Consider the following 14,618-nt stretch of genomic DNA (forward strand, 5'->3'; position numbering starts at 1 on the left):
GAGACATCCAGACTAGAGGAAGGTACGATGAGAGGGGATGGATTAGTAGGAGGTTTTGCTTCTTTGCATGGTGCTAGAGTAGCAAAAGGCGGGGATTTTTCACCTTTGTCACTTTTAGTCTTATTTCAAACCGTAATTATCTGAAATGTAAATGCATGCTTCAGTGAGTGAAAAGAAGGAAATGCTCCACTCACCACAGTGGGAGAGAAGTGGGAGCATATGGTATAGGCCCAGCATATTTCTGGGTTTCAGTATAGTTATGTCAGCACAAGCCTAGCTGGTGCCCTGAGAACAGCGGAGTACGTGCCGTTCGCATCCAGGACCCCTCATTCGGGAGATGCTGTTTTCCCAAGGCTGCCAGTGGAGTTAGCTGTGTTTGGCACACGCGCTGCTCTTTGGAAAATACAGCACGTATTAGATAGCAGAGAGAGTATTTACTTTTACAAAGCTCATACTCAGATCCAGAGGAAAAAAAAGAGTACAATCAAGTCTCCAGCTGCAATTCCTTAAATTGTTTCTGTCTGCTGTGTCTTCAAGGAGTATCAGATATCTCATTACATCCTTCAAACAAGCCTTTGGATGCATCCAAATTAATCCAAATGTTTGGTGGGGACCCTGTTACTTATTAGGCTTTGTCTGCTAGTTAGGGAATGTAACAGCGAGTGTCTTTCTTTCTTTTCATTTTATTAATATTCTGTGATATTTCAGCTGTGTCCCATTAAGCAAGGTAGGTATAGTGCCTATGAGGGTATGGATGAGAAAGGAGGTAAAAAGCTCACTAACTCTTTCTTATGAATTTGTCAAGAAAGATGCAGTGACAGAGGTAAGTTATTTGGTGTTTTGCTGAACAACGATGGTTCAGCAAGACATTTTGCAGAAAAGCTTTCTCTTTCTCTTTTACCTTCACTAAGGCATCCAACCCAGAACTTAAGGAATTCGGTCTCTGTACAATTTGTCACAGTCAATAAAAATAGCATCATGTGTGGAGGGCCTGCCAACATAGAAAGTCTTGAGGTCTTAGAGGCAGAAACACTACACACAAAGAACGCTCGTCACCTTTCTGCTGCGACCTCAACCGGTGAACAAACCACTCTTCTCTCCCTGCTGCGGAATAAGATCTTTTTTGACACATTCTTGGGACAGGAAAAGAGTTGAAGTGGCCAGCTGTGTGTGAGCAGGATGGCTATTCTTGCTCTGAATCAAAAGAGGGGAAGAAAGTTTTGAGGACAATACCTAAAAAGCCCCCCATCCGGCTGGACTGTGGATGCTTTCCATAACCTTATTTGCCTTGAGAAGTTACAGACAAGAAAGAACACAAAGTAAAACGCTCTGTGCAAGAACAAAATACCCAGTTCTTGTACAATACTCCTTTTGTTAGGAAAGTACGCAGACATATTAATATAAATAGATGCAACACGGAGGGTGTGCTCAGTGTGAATAAATTTTTAATGGCTCCTCACCATAAAGATGGTTGCAGACATCAAGGTCAGATTTTAAGGAAGTTGCACATTTATCACAGACTGTACATTTCTCAAAGGCCCATGTGAGTAAGCTGTGGAGAATGAGGATGTGCTCTTCTAGAAGTAGTGTAGTGTCTTACAGGATAATCGATACTAATAAAGTATAGCTATTTGTAAAAATAAAGCAATCACTATTTTCTGGCTCTCTGTAACCAGGAAGGGATAACTTCATTCACTCGTGTTATTTATCTTACACAAAACACTTTTCACAGCATGCCTTTGACATTAATAGAAGCAATTTCAACTGGGCTTTCAAGCTTACCGCTGGCCTTTTTTGTGGGTAACTCATTCCAGGCAGTTAAACTCTTCCCGGATGCGAACATGATAACTGTGATTCTGCTCGTAGGCCTAAAGAGGACCTGTTTGTTGTTGTAATTTGTGCTCAGTGGCGAACCTTTTTTTTTTTTTTTGCCATGTGTACGTCCTGTAGAGGAGTCCAGAGCTCCAGCTTTGCTTTGCTTGAGCTCTGGGCAAGCTTAAAGAAAGGAGGAGATCCTTCCTGCGGAGGCGGCATTGCTTTGCGGTCTGCTTTATCTGCTGCTGGGGGGCAGGACGTAAACTTTGCCCTTTGACTTGCAGCCCCCCAGATCCACTGAAGGGACCAACGTCCCCGTGTCAGAGGGTGCCCGGCTGTGGGTCTGCTCCGGGCAGATGCCGCTTGTGTTTGTTACCTGTCTTGTGCGTTACTGCTACTTGCGCCTAAATCTTCAACAAAATTGTTGGACTGACACTTTTCCAAATCAGTTGACGTAAGGTCTTGAATAGTCACAGCTCTGTTCCACGGCGTAAAGCAACCCAGCCTAAGTGCAGTGAAGTAATTGCATTAAGTGTAGACCATTAAACATCTCAGATCAAGTAAAAGTCTTGATGTAGCATCTGTTTTTCTGATTGTGAATTTTGCAGTCTTACCTTTTTTCTTTTTTTCCCTCCACCTTCTGGGTGTTTTTTTAACCCCCCGTCTCCAGCTTCATCCCACTCTATTCAAGCAGAGGTATTTAAAAGCATCGTGGAGCTTTATTTTTAACTGCCTGCATGTGTGACCTCGGAAAGAAGCTATCTGCAGCGTCGTGGGGGGATGTACAGCGTTACTGAGGACAGTGTAGTCTTTGTCCAGAAATGAAAAGGGTATCAGTGCTAAGACTAAACATTCCGTGGTTTTGGAAAACTAAGATGGGAGGGCGGAGGGGGGGTGGCTTGGGTAGGGGGCAGTAAGCTTTACAAGTATGTTGCTTAACCACTTTTGCAGTCTTTTAGATGTTGGTGATTTTTTTTTCTCACAACAATTTTCTATCCTTCCTTATCTCTCCTTATCAGCTGTTAGCTGCTGAGGGGCCACTCTGTGCAACTTATTAGCTGACCTAAGCAAGGTCTTGGGGGAAAAAACAAATCCCACAGCAACTTTGCTGTGTGCCTGTGTGAGCAGCATCACTGCTCTCCTGGGGAAACCGGCATTCTCTTATCCCTGTTACGGTATCGTGGGCACTCTGCAAGTGAGATGCCAACAGGACATCAGCTGTGGCAACTTAAAATGCTTCCCTTCAGCTTTTTTGTGGCTGGCTGGCATTACTACGCCGAGCAAGTCCTCACTAAATTTAGAACAGGAATGCCATCAGTACTATTCATTATCCTTTTAATCTAATTCAAAAAAGAAAAGGAAATTGATTTTTAAAGGAGGCCACTGGTAAAGATTAAGGAGTCATTTTTCACAAGCTACTGCACATACTGCCTTTTAGATTCAGACCTGCAAAGCAGACAGGCATGGCTAATAACTTTATCATTTCAGTTCTAATTGTGTTTACTTTGGCTGTACATTTCTTTGTTTAACAGCACACAAACCACAGTAGTTTCTTTCTCAGAGATGCCCCTTACATCGCTCCCTGACCTGAAGAGATTCCCGAGTGGCATACCTGAAAGGAGGACGTGTGCCCTCACAGGGCTATCCTGCATTTTTTCAGTCAGATAAAAGAATGGTTTTCCCTTGCATTGCTGAGCATGATGTTATACGGTATGGAATATCTCCCTGGTTAGTTGAGGTCACCTGCCCGGTTGTGTGTCGGCCCCCCCCGCCACGAGCCTACTGCCCACCCCCCAGTCTATTCACTGCGGGGGCAAAGAGAGAAACAGAGGCAGCCTTGATGCTGTGCAAGTGCTGGTCAGCAAAAGCTGGAAGATTAGTGCGTTATCAGTACGGTTTTGGTCAAAGTTCTAAACCACAGCACCGTATGAGCTGCCATGAAGAAAATTAACTCTCTCCTAGCCAGGCCCTGTACAGCCTGAAACTCAGGAGGGGATCTTTGGTTTCTCTCTTCTCCGTGAAACGTATATTGCCTAATTTTTCCTTGGAATACTCACCTTTACCTGCTTTTACTATCCCTCAAAAGGAATAAACCAGCTGTACAGTCTAGATAACTTGGCCTTTCACAAGCATTCGAAGGAGATGAGCAGCCGATTTAAGCACATTAGGTGGATGCAGTGATTAGATGCTTCAAACCAGACTGTGCATATTGGCGCGGGATTACCATCTCTCTCTTGTAAATCCATTTACAGGTGTGTAAAGTAGGGGCTCTCAGACTCTCAAATGCGTGGATCATTGTCTCGGTTGAAAAAACGAATTGCAAAGCTCTTCCTCCATTATTCAAGCATGCCTGTGCCGTCAGGGTCCCCTTTTTGAAATGAATCTGTAGTTACATGAATAGTCATTATTGGAAAAATATTCTGCTTGGCTTTGGTTTTCCCTTAAGATGATGAAGTAGCTTTCTGAAAAGACAAGCCAGTAGGATGGTGGGTGTGATCCTGTCAGCCTTATGAAGTCCCAACCTCTGCACCTCCTGGAATTGAGGCAACTAATATAAATCTTCCTCTGTTTTTAAATTAAAGCCTCATGAGTGTTGAAAACAGCTTTCCAGCGTGATATGAATGCACTTTAAAGGCTTTAAAACCAGAAAGCAAATAAAACCAATCTTTTTGCGTTTAGCTTGATGGTTTTTGAAGTCTGATGTTTTAGCATCTGATTTGTGAGTTTTGGACTCCTCTCCGCCTGCTGACAGGAAGGGCAAACCATAGCTGTGTCTGAAAGCAGCAACAAACTGCTTAATAGATTACAGAGATCTTCCACCTAGACAGCCGACTAGGAAAAATACTTCCATGTTCATGTATATCTGCATATGCCCCTTCCTAGTGAGGCGTTTACTCGAGCCAGACCCTAGTCATAGTCAAGTCGTATGGCAATGTGAACGCATTTCAATGGGCTAGGGGCTTACAAATGTTCTTCATAAATTTAAGTTAAATCGCATTTAGCTCAAAGGAATCTCATGATGCATTCCAGTGAGAATTAGGACAAAAGTTTAGGGCCAAAATGACACAGCTGGATTGATTTACACCAGCTGGGACACAGTCTTCAGTATCTATTTGTCTCCTGTTACGGCATGAAAAGCAAAATAGTCCTTCACTGTTGCATTGGCTAATCAAGCAACACTAGAAAAAAACAGGGGGCAGGATTTTGTTGGGTTTTGTATTTAATCAAGGCTACACTAAATAGGTCATGGCATCGTTTTATTTTCTCCTGATATGAAGCAAAGACTCATCTGTTGCTTGAGCTGGAATCTCCAGCACATCTCCAAACCAAGAAAGAAAACCAAAGAAACAACCAAAAAAAAGTACAGAGAGTAAATTAGATTTCACTGTAAATCTTTGTTTGACAAAATACACGTTGCTGCAGAGGATTAGAAGGTGATAACATTAGTGATAACATTAGCTCAGAGATAAAAGTAAAATGTTCTTCAAAATCCTATCACATTTATTTCTTTGGAACCGAATTTAGTGATTTAGCATTATGGTCACCAAATCTTTTTGGCTTTTTTTTTTATTTTCCTTTGGTCCTTAAGTTATAAAGTTTATAGTATCTGCTTGATACAGTTCATTTTAACATCACGAATTTGCAATTTACATGAGCCAGGGAAGATAATTCTACAATGCACGCACTTTCTGATTAACTGTGTGTGACTTAAGTAGATCTGAGAAATGAGTTTTAAAGAGTGTTTTGAAAGACCTAAATACAGCCATGCTTTATGAAGCAGAAATTAATTTTTTTTTTTAACTAGTCTAATTTCTGATAATCAGTGCAGTCCTTTGTTGTGCAAGGTTATTGCCGGTGGTGGTGGGCGTTTGCCAAGGAAGGGGGCTGGGAGGAGAGGGCACCAGCGCAGTGCGGGAGTAAGTTCTGGTGGAGAATTTACGCAAAAGACCATCTTCATAATTGTTCAAGAAAAAATCTGTGGGACCAGGGTCTGAGAACTCATTTGATGAATATGCAAAATACATCATTTTGCACATAAACGGCTAACCTCACAAACACAGCGTATTTACATTGATTTGCTTAATGTGCACACTTCACATGTCTCTTATGCACTTATTTTTAGAGACGTCTAGCAGAAATGACCCATATGCGTCCACTTTTCTTATCTTGTAATTCGCCCAGTCTTTTTAATCGCCCATACCTTTGGCACCAGATACTCAAATAATGACATCCAGTCCTCCATCCCTTCATGATGAGGTCAGTCTGATCTCTGTCACTGGATTCGTGTGGGGCTGGATGGAAGAATATTAATTTTTCTGGAGGTTTTTTTTTGTTGTTTTTTTTTTTCCCCTTCATATCTTATATATTCTATCAGTCTGAACTACGTCAGCTGCAGAAGACTCTATTTTAGGAAAAGTTCCACAAGTCTCTTCATAACTGGGAATGTTAGAGGGTTATTTTAGGAACGTTTTACCAGTAGCTGCTAATTTCTGTTGTTTGCATCGTGTCCTATGTAGGCTTTGAGATTAAGTCGACTGTATGATGTTTCTCTCAAACTAGACACAGCCATACAGAAACAAAGATGTATTTGGGTTGTTTGCTCTTCATGGTGATATAAGCTGGTGTAAGTCACCTGTGTCAGTGGCTTCATATTAACTGAGACCCCACTGTTTTAAATAACCAGGTTTAGATGTCGCAGTAGAAATACATATATCAGTAGGAGATAGTTTTGCCCTAGTTGGGCATCTGGCTCTGGGTTTTCAATTCCGTGCCGTGCACTTAGAGTTTAGGCTTTTCAGTGCTTTTCTTGATGGTGCTTAAGTGCTAACATAATTTTTTAGGACCAAATACTGCATATGTCTCTTAAGCACATGTTTTTGTTTACTTGTTTGTCTTGACATGAAACGTGCTTGAACAAAGGTCAGCCATATTCATTTATTTGACCTTAAAACAATGCCAGCAACAAAACCAAGGAAATGCTTTTCAATTATTTTCTCCACGTACCTCATAAAGAATTGGTACTGAACAGCCAGTATCTCAAGTTAAGTAAGGATTGATTCTTGGAGCCTAATTGGTGAGATTTATTGACAATACAGCATTTGGCTAGTTATAATAGACTCCTATTTGTTATACAGTTGATAATTCAACAAGTAACAGATTCTAATTTTCAGTGTTCGTAATACCATTAAAGCTGACTTTATTAGCCTACTCAGGGATGTTTAAAAACAATTAACCTTAATTTTTTAAAGTGGAATGTGAGACTTCAGCTATTAAACTTCAATTCTGCCTTAACTGCTCTGGAGCATTAGACATGTGGCTCCTGGATTCTGGCACCTTATTTGTGCAGGACAGCAAGGTATTCAACAAAGAAACACGAGGTTTGATTTTCACTTGTGTGCGCTTGTGGCTTTACTCATGTAGATAACCTCCTCTATGAATGAGGTTCCCTTCTTTTAATTAGGTCCAGGATCAGGATGTAAATTCTTGTTGTGGTGAAGCATGGCCTAGGCCAGTGTTTAATTAAAGAATGGCAAACCTCCCGATGATCCGCTCCTGCAGAGAGAGGATTCATTTTAGAATATTGCCGTAAAATAACTGTAGGTGGCTTTTCAGACAGAGCCCGCTTTCTAGGGCTCCAAAATTAGGCGTGCGTTTCTACAAAGGAGAGTTTAGGAGAGGTTTCAAAGCAGATCAAAGTTAAAGAGCTTCCTGACGGATCAGCTTTGTAGCACTAAGCCCGCTGGGTGTTCTGCAAGGATCCATTGTCCCTATCTGCACTCTGAAAGCACAGCCGTAGCTTTGCATGCATTACACCGGCCGTGTTTTCAGTGGGGCTTTACAAATTGCCTAATCCAGGGTAGCACTTTTCTGGAAGCTCTTTAATCCTTCTAACGTTTGCACAATGATCTCGGTACTGTAATTCTTGTGTGACAGCGTGTTGAAGCTCTTTCTGACTTACATTAATGATAGTACAAGAGTAATGGAATACCAAATTGACTTCATCATCTTTCAGGACTGAGAACACCATAAATTTAAATGTTTAAAAAAAAGGGGGGGGGCAAGTTCATTCCTGGTGTAATCACAGTGACATCTCTAGAGCTAGGTGAGGCGTGCATTGACTTTGTCCCATTTAAGTAAATATTAACTCATATTTGGGAAGTTAAATGAGGGGGTAGATTCTACTGAAGACTTACAATTAAAAAATAGGAACCTTTCACAGTGGTATTCTATCAGAATAATACTTTTTTTCCTCCTAAGACTTTGATTAAAACATGGTAATCTCCCATGAAAATTCTAAACTAATCAGCTGAAATAAAAAATAGATGAGGATTGCATGAATACTTTATGCGAACGGTACGAAAGTAAGTCTCTAATTTTGACGTATTGTGTTAAAACTTGCAGGACTACCCAGCAGGTAATAGCAGGCTGAGTTCCCATTTCTGCCCTCCTGCAGGCGATACAATAAGGCAGCACAGACAGGAGCCGAACGGCAATCCCAAGCAGCCATGCAAAACCAGTTCCGAGATGATAAAAATGAGGGATGGTCTGGCAGGCATGCTCACTGCAAAAAAAAACCTTCCATAGCGATTCAGAAAACAATTCATTTCCATTTCCCTGGGAAAAGAGACAAGGAAACCGAATCACAGGGTGATATTCATGTATGTAACACAGCTGATGTTTTGTTTTTTTTTTAAAAAGAAAATTCCATTTTCTAACAACGATTGCTCAATGCAACCAATATTATCTGATGTCCTGCTTATTTATCTGCTTGGTTTTTAGTACCTGGGAGTTTGAATATGACTTTTATTCTCAACAGAAAATACAAAAATACAATATTTCTCCCTACAAAATCCCTGTGGGCTTTATCACGCCTCAGCTATGCTTTCTTGACCCGGCATCTAGTCATCAGCGTACCATGGGAAGCACGTACCTTGATGAGCAGGTTGTGTTAATATATGCAATTGTTTGTGCTCACTACCTATGAATGATTAAATGCGTGAAAGAAAACAATTACCCAGATAACATCTAATTTCTCCGAGGAGTAATAGAAACCCTACCTTTCATTTGCTGAGTGCCATCACAAGTTGTGTAGTCCTCTTTGTTGTGATAAAAGGAGATGAGTCCAGGTTAAGAAAATCCTTTATATGATATTTTAAATGGGTTTTTTTCTTCCTAAAGCATATTCTGTAACCTTTAAAAAATTTTTAAAGCGTTGTCTTGGTGCATGTGTGACCATGTTGCGTATTCCAAAGTCCCAATTTTGTGGCACATTATGAACTAATTAGAAGAGAGACTGTGAGAAGCCACAAAGGGTATTAAAGCTGCCCTGGTGGGAGATAGTAGCTGACTCCTTAAATTATCTGTGCGGCCGGTTAAGGCTTGTCTTGCGTGAGTGTGAATGTGCCACCTTACAACCTTGCGTAAGCAACTCACCACAGCCTGGCTCCGCAGGGCTGCTTCACCCTGTGCTTGAGCATCTCTCAGAAGAGAGGTCGGGATGAGAAAGACACTGTCCCCTCCCAGCGCGCAGCAAAGCTGCCGTGACTGGGTCTGGATTTCTTACTGGAGCAAACAGGGGAATGGCACATACTGATGCTTTTTTCCCCGAGGAGCTCCAGAGGTAGCCCAACGCTGTAATTTTGGTCTGGGCAGGCAGTTGGAGTCCCACGAAGCCTTTGAACATTACAGCTGCATTTAGCCGAAGCCTTCAGCCTGGAGACTGTCCTTGATACCTGTGATAAAGGACTCTCCTGTGCTGACAAGGCTACCACGCAGTCCTGTGTTATGAATAGTGAATAATCACCCCATTTTCTCTATTTTCAGGAGATTTGTCCTCACCAAGATGAGAGTCGTTCCAAAAGGAGCTTTCGCAGGACTGGGTGACCTAGAGAAAATGTAGGTATTATGTCAATATTTACTGGGTGGGAAACAACTATTTTACTCCAAACAGCAGCTTCTGATTGCTATTTCTTTTATGTCCTGAGAGCAAATCCGTTTCTCTGAGCTTCATCTAGTTTCATCTTTCTGTTTAAGAAAAAAAAAGAAACTTTTTTTTAACACCACGTTCCAAAACATTGTTGTCATAAATACATTTTTATGTCAGCAAGCGGGCAGTCCTTGGTCAAAGGATTGGTTCAGCATGGGGCGTCATTGCAATTAATAAATACAGTGCCATAGCAGAAGATCATGGGAAACTGGTTATTTTGAGAATTTTGGAGTGAAACAGCGGAAAGATTAGGGAGGAAAGCGCTCCTGTTCATAACAGGACAGCCAGTTGTTTTTTCGCTGATGAATAACTAGGATTGGTTTGTGCATGTTCAGAGTCAGCTGGCAGGATGGGTGAGAGAAGTTTCTTATGAGTGATAGATCTGAAAATCTTAGCACATTAAGGGTGTAAGCACCTAGTTTCTGTGAATTTTAGTGATAAGCCTGGAGGTACAATTATGAGCACCTTTGATGAGCAGATGTATCATGCATTCGTTAGTACACTACTGTGGATGTATTGCAGCCCTCCACCGCTAGAAGTTAGTAATGTGTTTCCGACTATTCTTTAGCAGCAGAAAATCCGTGGGTTAACTGGTGCCGTCACTGTCCAACCTGAGCTATTATGGGCCATGTGTGATTTTTCTGAATTATTTCACATGTGGGCAAATCACAGCAGTTTGTTCAGAAACACATCCAATGCTTGCACCCTGGCAGGAGAGGGTCACAAACAGGCTGTTTAGCCAAGAGGAGTCTGAGTGGGGAAATGCACTTAAAGGCATTGCCATTTTCAGTACTGTGTGTTTAACGGCAAAACCAAAAAGGAAATGACTACCATAATTTCTCTGCATCATTTCTACCCTTTTTCCATTGTATTCTTCCATAAGTAAGGGATTTAGCAAGAAGGTGAACACACCAGAAGGTATGGCAAGGAAGGGGAAAGGATTTTGAACTTAGAGATGGATGGATGGACGGTCGGACAGACGGACGGATGGATGGAGAACAAGCAGGGAACATGCAAGAAGGATTGAAGAGCTGCTGGTCAGCAGGCAGTGGTAAAGCTCACGCGGCACCTGGCCTTTTCTGAACCATGAGATCCATTTCAGGGCACCACTGTAGGTACAGGAGTCTTCTAGTGGCACATGGTACACACTAAAAAGCCTCCATCTCCTGCAGCCCACACGTGGATTCGGACCCTCATAACCCCATCAAGCGCTGATGTTAAGAGTATTTTCTTGAGAAAAGAAAAAGAAAGTCTTGGGTTTTGTGGCCAAGAGATACCAGTTAGGAATAAGATCAGCTCTGCGTCACTAGTTTTGTTGGCACGTGCTTCTCCCTGGTCCTGCAGGGTTCCTTTTAGCCTAGTCCTTGTGGAAAATCATTGGGCTCTCTGGACTATCAAGTGGGTTGCAAAGCGCATTGTAAACTGCGCCGTTATCTTTAATTACTCAGAAACCATATGTCAGATATGTATGAAGGTAGCGATTGCATTGAATAGGATGTCTCTAAGTGGTGATTTATTGTTAGCCAAAAAAATTATATATGGAAATGAGCTCAATTTGAAAATATATCCATGTACTGTTAGTACATGGAGGAGAAATGGGGACAGACAGTTTATAGCAAAACATCCTTGAAAATAAAAGTCTGATAAATATGTAAATGAGACCAATCAACATCAACAAAGATACGGTATTTGCAGATGATATGGCAAACAGACAAAATTTGAAATAGCCCACAAATCCTAAACCTAACCCATAAAGCATTCATCAGAAATATTCATGATAATGTAGGGACAGGAAAGTGTGTAATCAAATGATAGATTTGCATATAAAAACACAGCCTTTGTACGAAAGCCTTTTTACTCTTGCAAGTTCATGCACAGAAAGCAAGATTAAAGCAAACTGTAGTCTATTTAAGGAAAACAGCTATTAATAATGTGATGCCTCCATATGGTAAAATATGGATAGCCTGATGTATACAAATGAGATACTTCAATGCAGTATATGTATGTGCTCACCTAGAAGTAAGTAGACTAAAAACTGAGTGACAAAATTTCTTGAGCGTGTTGCTGAAGCAAAACAGTATCTTATACAGTCCAGCATATCCATACACATGATTTTTCTCTTTGCTAGATCATTTCCAAATGTATTTCTGAGAACAGGGTAGGTTTTAAAGCCCAGAAGTTGCAGGCAGGTGGTGGGCTTTGGAATCATCCATTGGGGATGAGCTGATTGAGTACAAGTTAAATCAGAGATGAGTCCTCCATGAGAATCTTAACTCTGTTGTATTAATGGTCAAAGTGAATGAAGACTTTCAAATGCAGTGATCAAAAATTTCTGGTTTTCAAAAAAAAAATAAATCATTCAGTAACATTTTTCAGTGTTCCTGCTTTCTCTATGCAGTTTAGTATCTTCCTAACCTCCTGAACAGCTTAGAGCTTTGATTGAACGCATGTATTTTGCTACAAAATGTCAAATACTTCCAGATACCTCCAGTCAGGCTCCAGTCATAGTACCCAGGAAAGGTCTTGTTTGTTTTCCATTTGGAGTGTCCAAGGACTCTGCAGAATGGACACTAGTGACCGTGACTCATAATGGAAAAAAGTAGCATGAATTGGAAACGTTGGCATGGAGCATCTGATCCGTCGTCCTTTGTGAAGCTCCAGTCCAAAAGACAAAATCTTTTGGTTTTTATCTGATTTTTTTTATTGTTATTTGTTTTTATTTGGCAAAATACAGACTGGAGCTTTATTTGGCAAAATTGTCAGTGGAAGACTTTAGCCATTTTGAAGTTCTTTGAAAGAATGAGAGCCCATTTTGAACCACCTCTAGCTTGCCATTTTCTTTGCACCCTTCTAAATTCCTTCAGTTACTGAAAAACCATGAAATGTCCATTCTGTAGATTGTCATATAGAGAAACAAATTCCACAAGAATGTTCTAGGAGAAAGAGCTTCTTTTCTTCTTAGATAAAATGTTTGAGGTTATGAAATAAACTGACAGGCTCTAATTATCTTAGGTGCAACTTGAATTTTCTTATAGAAAACTACTTCAGAAACCCAGAGATCTGAGGAACAGCTTCACCAGCTTGTTGCTATCAGCTCTCCAACTTCTGCACAGCTCTGGCTTCGTGTTAATTTAGCAAATAGGTGTTCAGGGAAGCAGATCAGTTATTCTCGCTACATGTTTAGCCTACTCCTAAGTCTTAGCCAACTGGAACGTGGCAGCTTGTCTGGACTCCTGCTTAACCAACCTGTTTACACTCCCAGAACTAATTAACCCTCCAGTTACTAAATTAAAAATCAGCACCATGCAGGCACATGCCTGGCAAAATCAATTCAACATGCTCTGCAGCTGCTACGTCATCTTCAGCCTGCACTGAAAGTGCTTAATTTGGCGGAGAGACAGTCTGAAGCAATATTAACTCTCCCTTTTTCTCTTGTTGAGTTTCCTCCTGTTACGACAACGTAGCAAAGTAGACTTGTGAATGTTGGTCTAACGGGGACTGCTTCCGGCATCGTATTTATAGGAAGTTTGCTCTGATTGCCTTACCCTATGCAAGCCAAAGAGGTTTCACATTTGTATCCTGAGGTACAATCCCCTTGAAAATTAATCAACAGTTATTTATTCTTTTGAAGGGTTTAGGCTAAAAAATAATGCTTTGTTTCATCATTCACTCTCAAATCTATCCTGTGTGTGCTCCAATGACATTCAGCTGTGTGGATAAAGTACTTCTTGAACTAGAAGATGTCACAGAGAAAAATCTTCTTTATTGGCCCTGCTTTGTAGTTTGGAGTAAGGGGACAAGGGGATTTCCTTAGCAGATTTTGGCAAAGGGACATTTTAAGAACATGAACTGTGCTACGGTTAACAGCATTTGGACAGCTAAGTCCTCGATGAGCTCTGAAAACCCTGCAAAGTGTTAAAACTTTTAGAGCTGATGGAATCTACCAGAGTTGATGCTCCTGGAAACTGATGTCTTCTGTCTATGGAAGACAGCAGGAATATAGGCACCAGCTACCTACATCTTCCTCATGGATTTGTAGAGAAAATAGCTCTGAATCATGTATTTATTTAATCACTCGGTGCGTTCAAGCTTTTATGTTTCTTTTTGCTGGGACTGTTGATCCAGCGATGGTTCATAAGAACAAATACTGCTGGCCTGTGACCTAGATACATGAGCGCCAGCTTATTTCATATACAACAGCCAACCTGATGTATGATGCTGCAATCTCGCCTGTTTGCCCCTGTAGGCTAGAAGGCAGTCACACTTCCCTTTGACTTAATTAATCAGCCTGATTTACCTTTTATGTTTTATCTAAACTGAGGTGAAGTGCTTGAGGACAGTGGAGACCACTCAATAGAGTATTTTGAGGCACGTCTAAAGTACATTGCTGAATCAAGGCATATCTCTCTTCCTGTGAGTGGACAAGGAGCAAAGTTCTTGGCTTGACTGTAAAAGTCTCAACAGGAGAACTTGCCATAGTGGGAAGTCTTCACTTTATTTAGCAACTTTTAACAACCTGGTAAAGTGGTGGATTCACCATCCAGACCTTCTTCAGCAGTAGCCGTCAAAGCTGCCTGGTCTAGCAAGTGGCTAAGGGATGTCCATCATCCCATGTGCTCACGAAATCGGTTCTGAAATCAGAATTCAGCCCCGGCATGTGATTCTACAACACTTGGTCAAAAAGGCCAAAAGATTCTGTAACAGGCCAAAAAAAATAGGAAGGAAGGGAGGGAGGGAGGCAGAAATCACACGATCACCTAAGGACGCGCAGTCTGTGCTTTCTGCTACCAAGAAAGGTGGTCAGTATTTTGCAGGT

The 14,618-nt window shown here is 41.3% G+C and overlaps 1 protein-coding gene across 2 annotated transcripts in view; it reads left to right on the top strand.

Moving 5' to 3' along the window:
• The window catches only part of FSHR (follicle stimulating hormone receptor), an 84,159-nt gene that overhangs the window by 20,261 nt on the left and 49,280 nt on the right, over positions 1 to 14,618 (top strand). For both annotated transcript variants that reach the window (XM_074578890.1, XM_074578889.1), the window contains exon 2: positions 9,640 to 9,711. In XM_074578890.1, coding sequence (XP_074434991.1) covers positions 9,640 to 9,711 — 72 coding nt within the window. The remainder of the gene's footprint in view (positions 1 to 9,639; positions 9,712 to 14,618) is intronic.

Source organism: Larus michahellis, chromosome 3 (assembly GCF_964199755.1).
Source record: "Larus michahellis chromosome 3, bLarMic1.1, whole genome shotgun sequence".
Classification (NCBI taxonomy): domain Eukaryota; kingdom Metazoa; phylum Chordata; class Aves; order Charadriiformes; family Laridae; genus Larus; species Larus michahellis.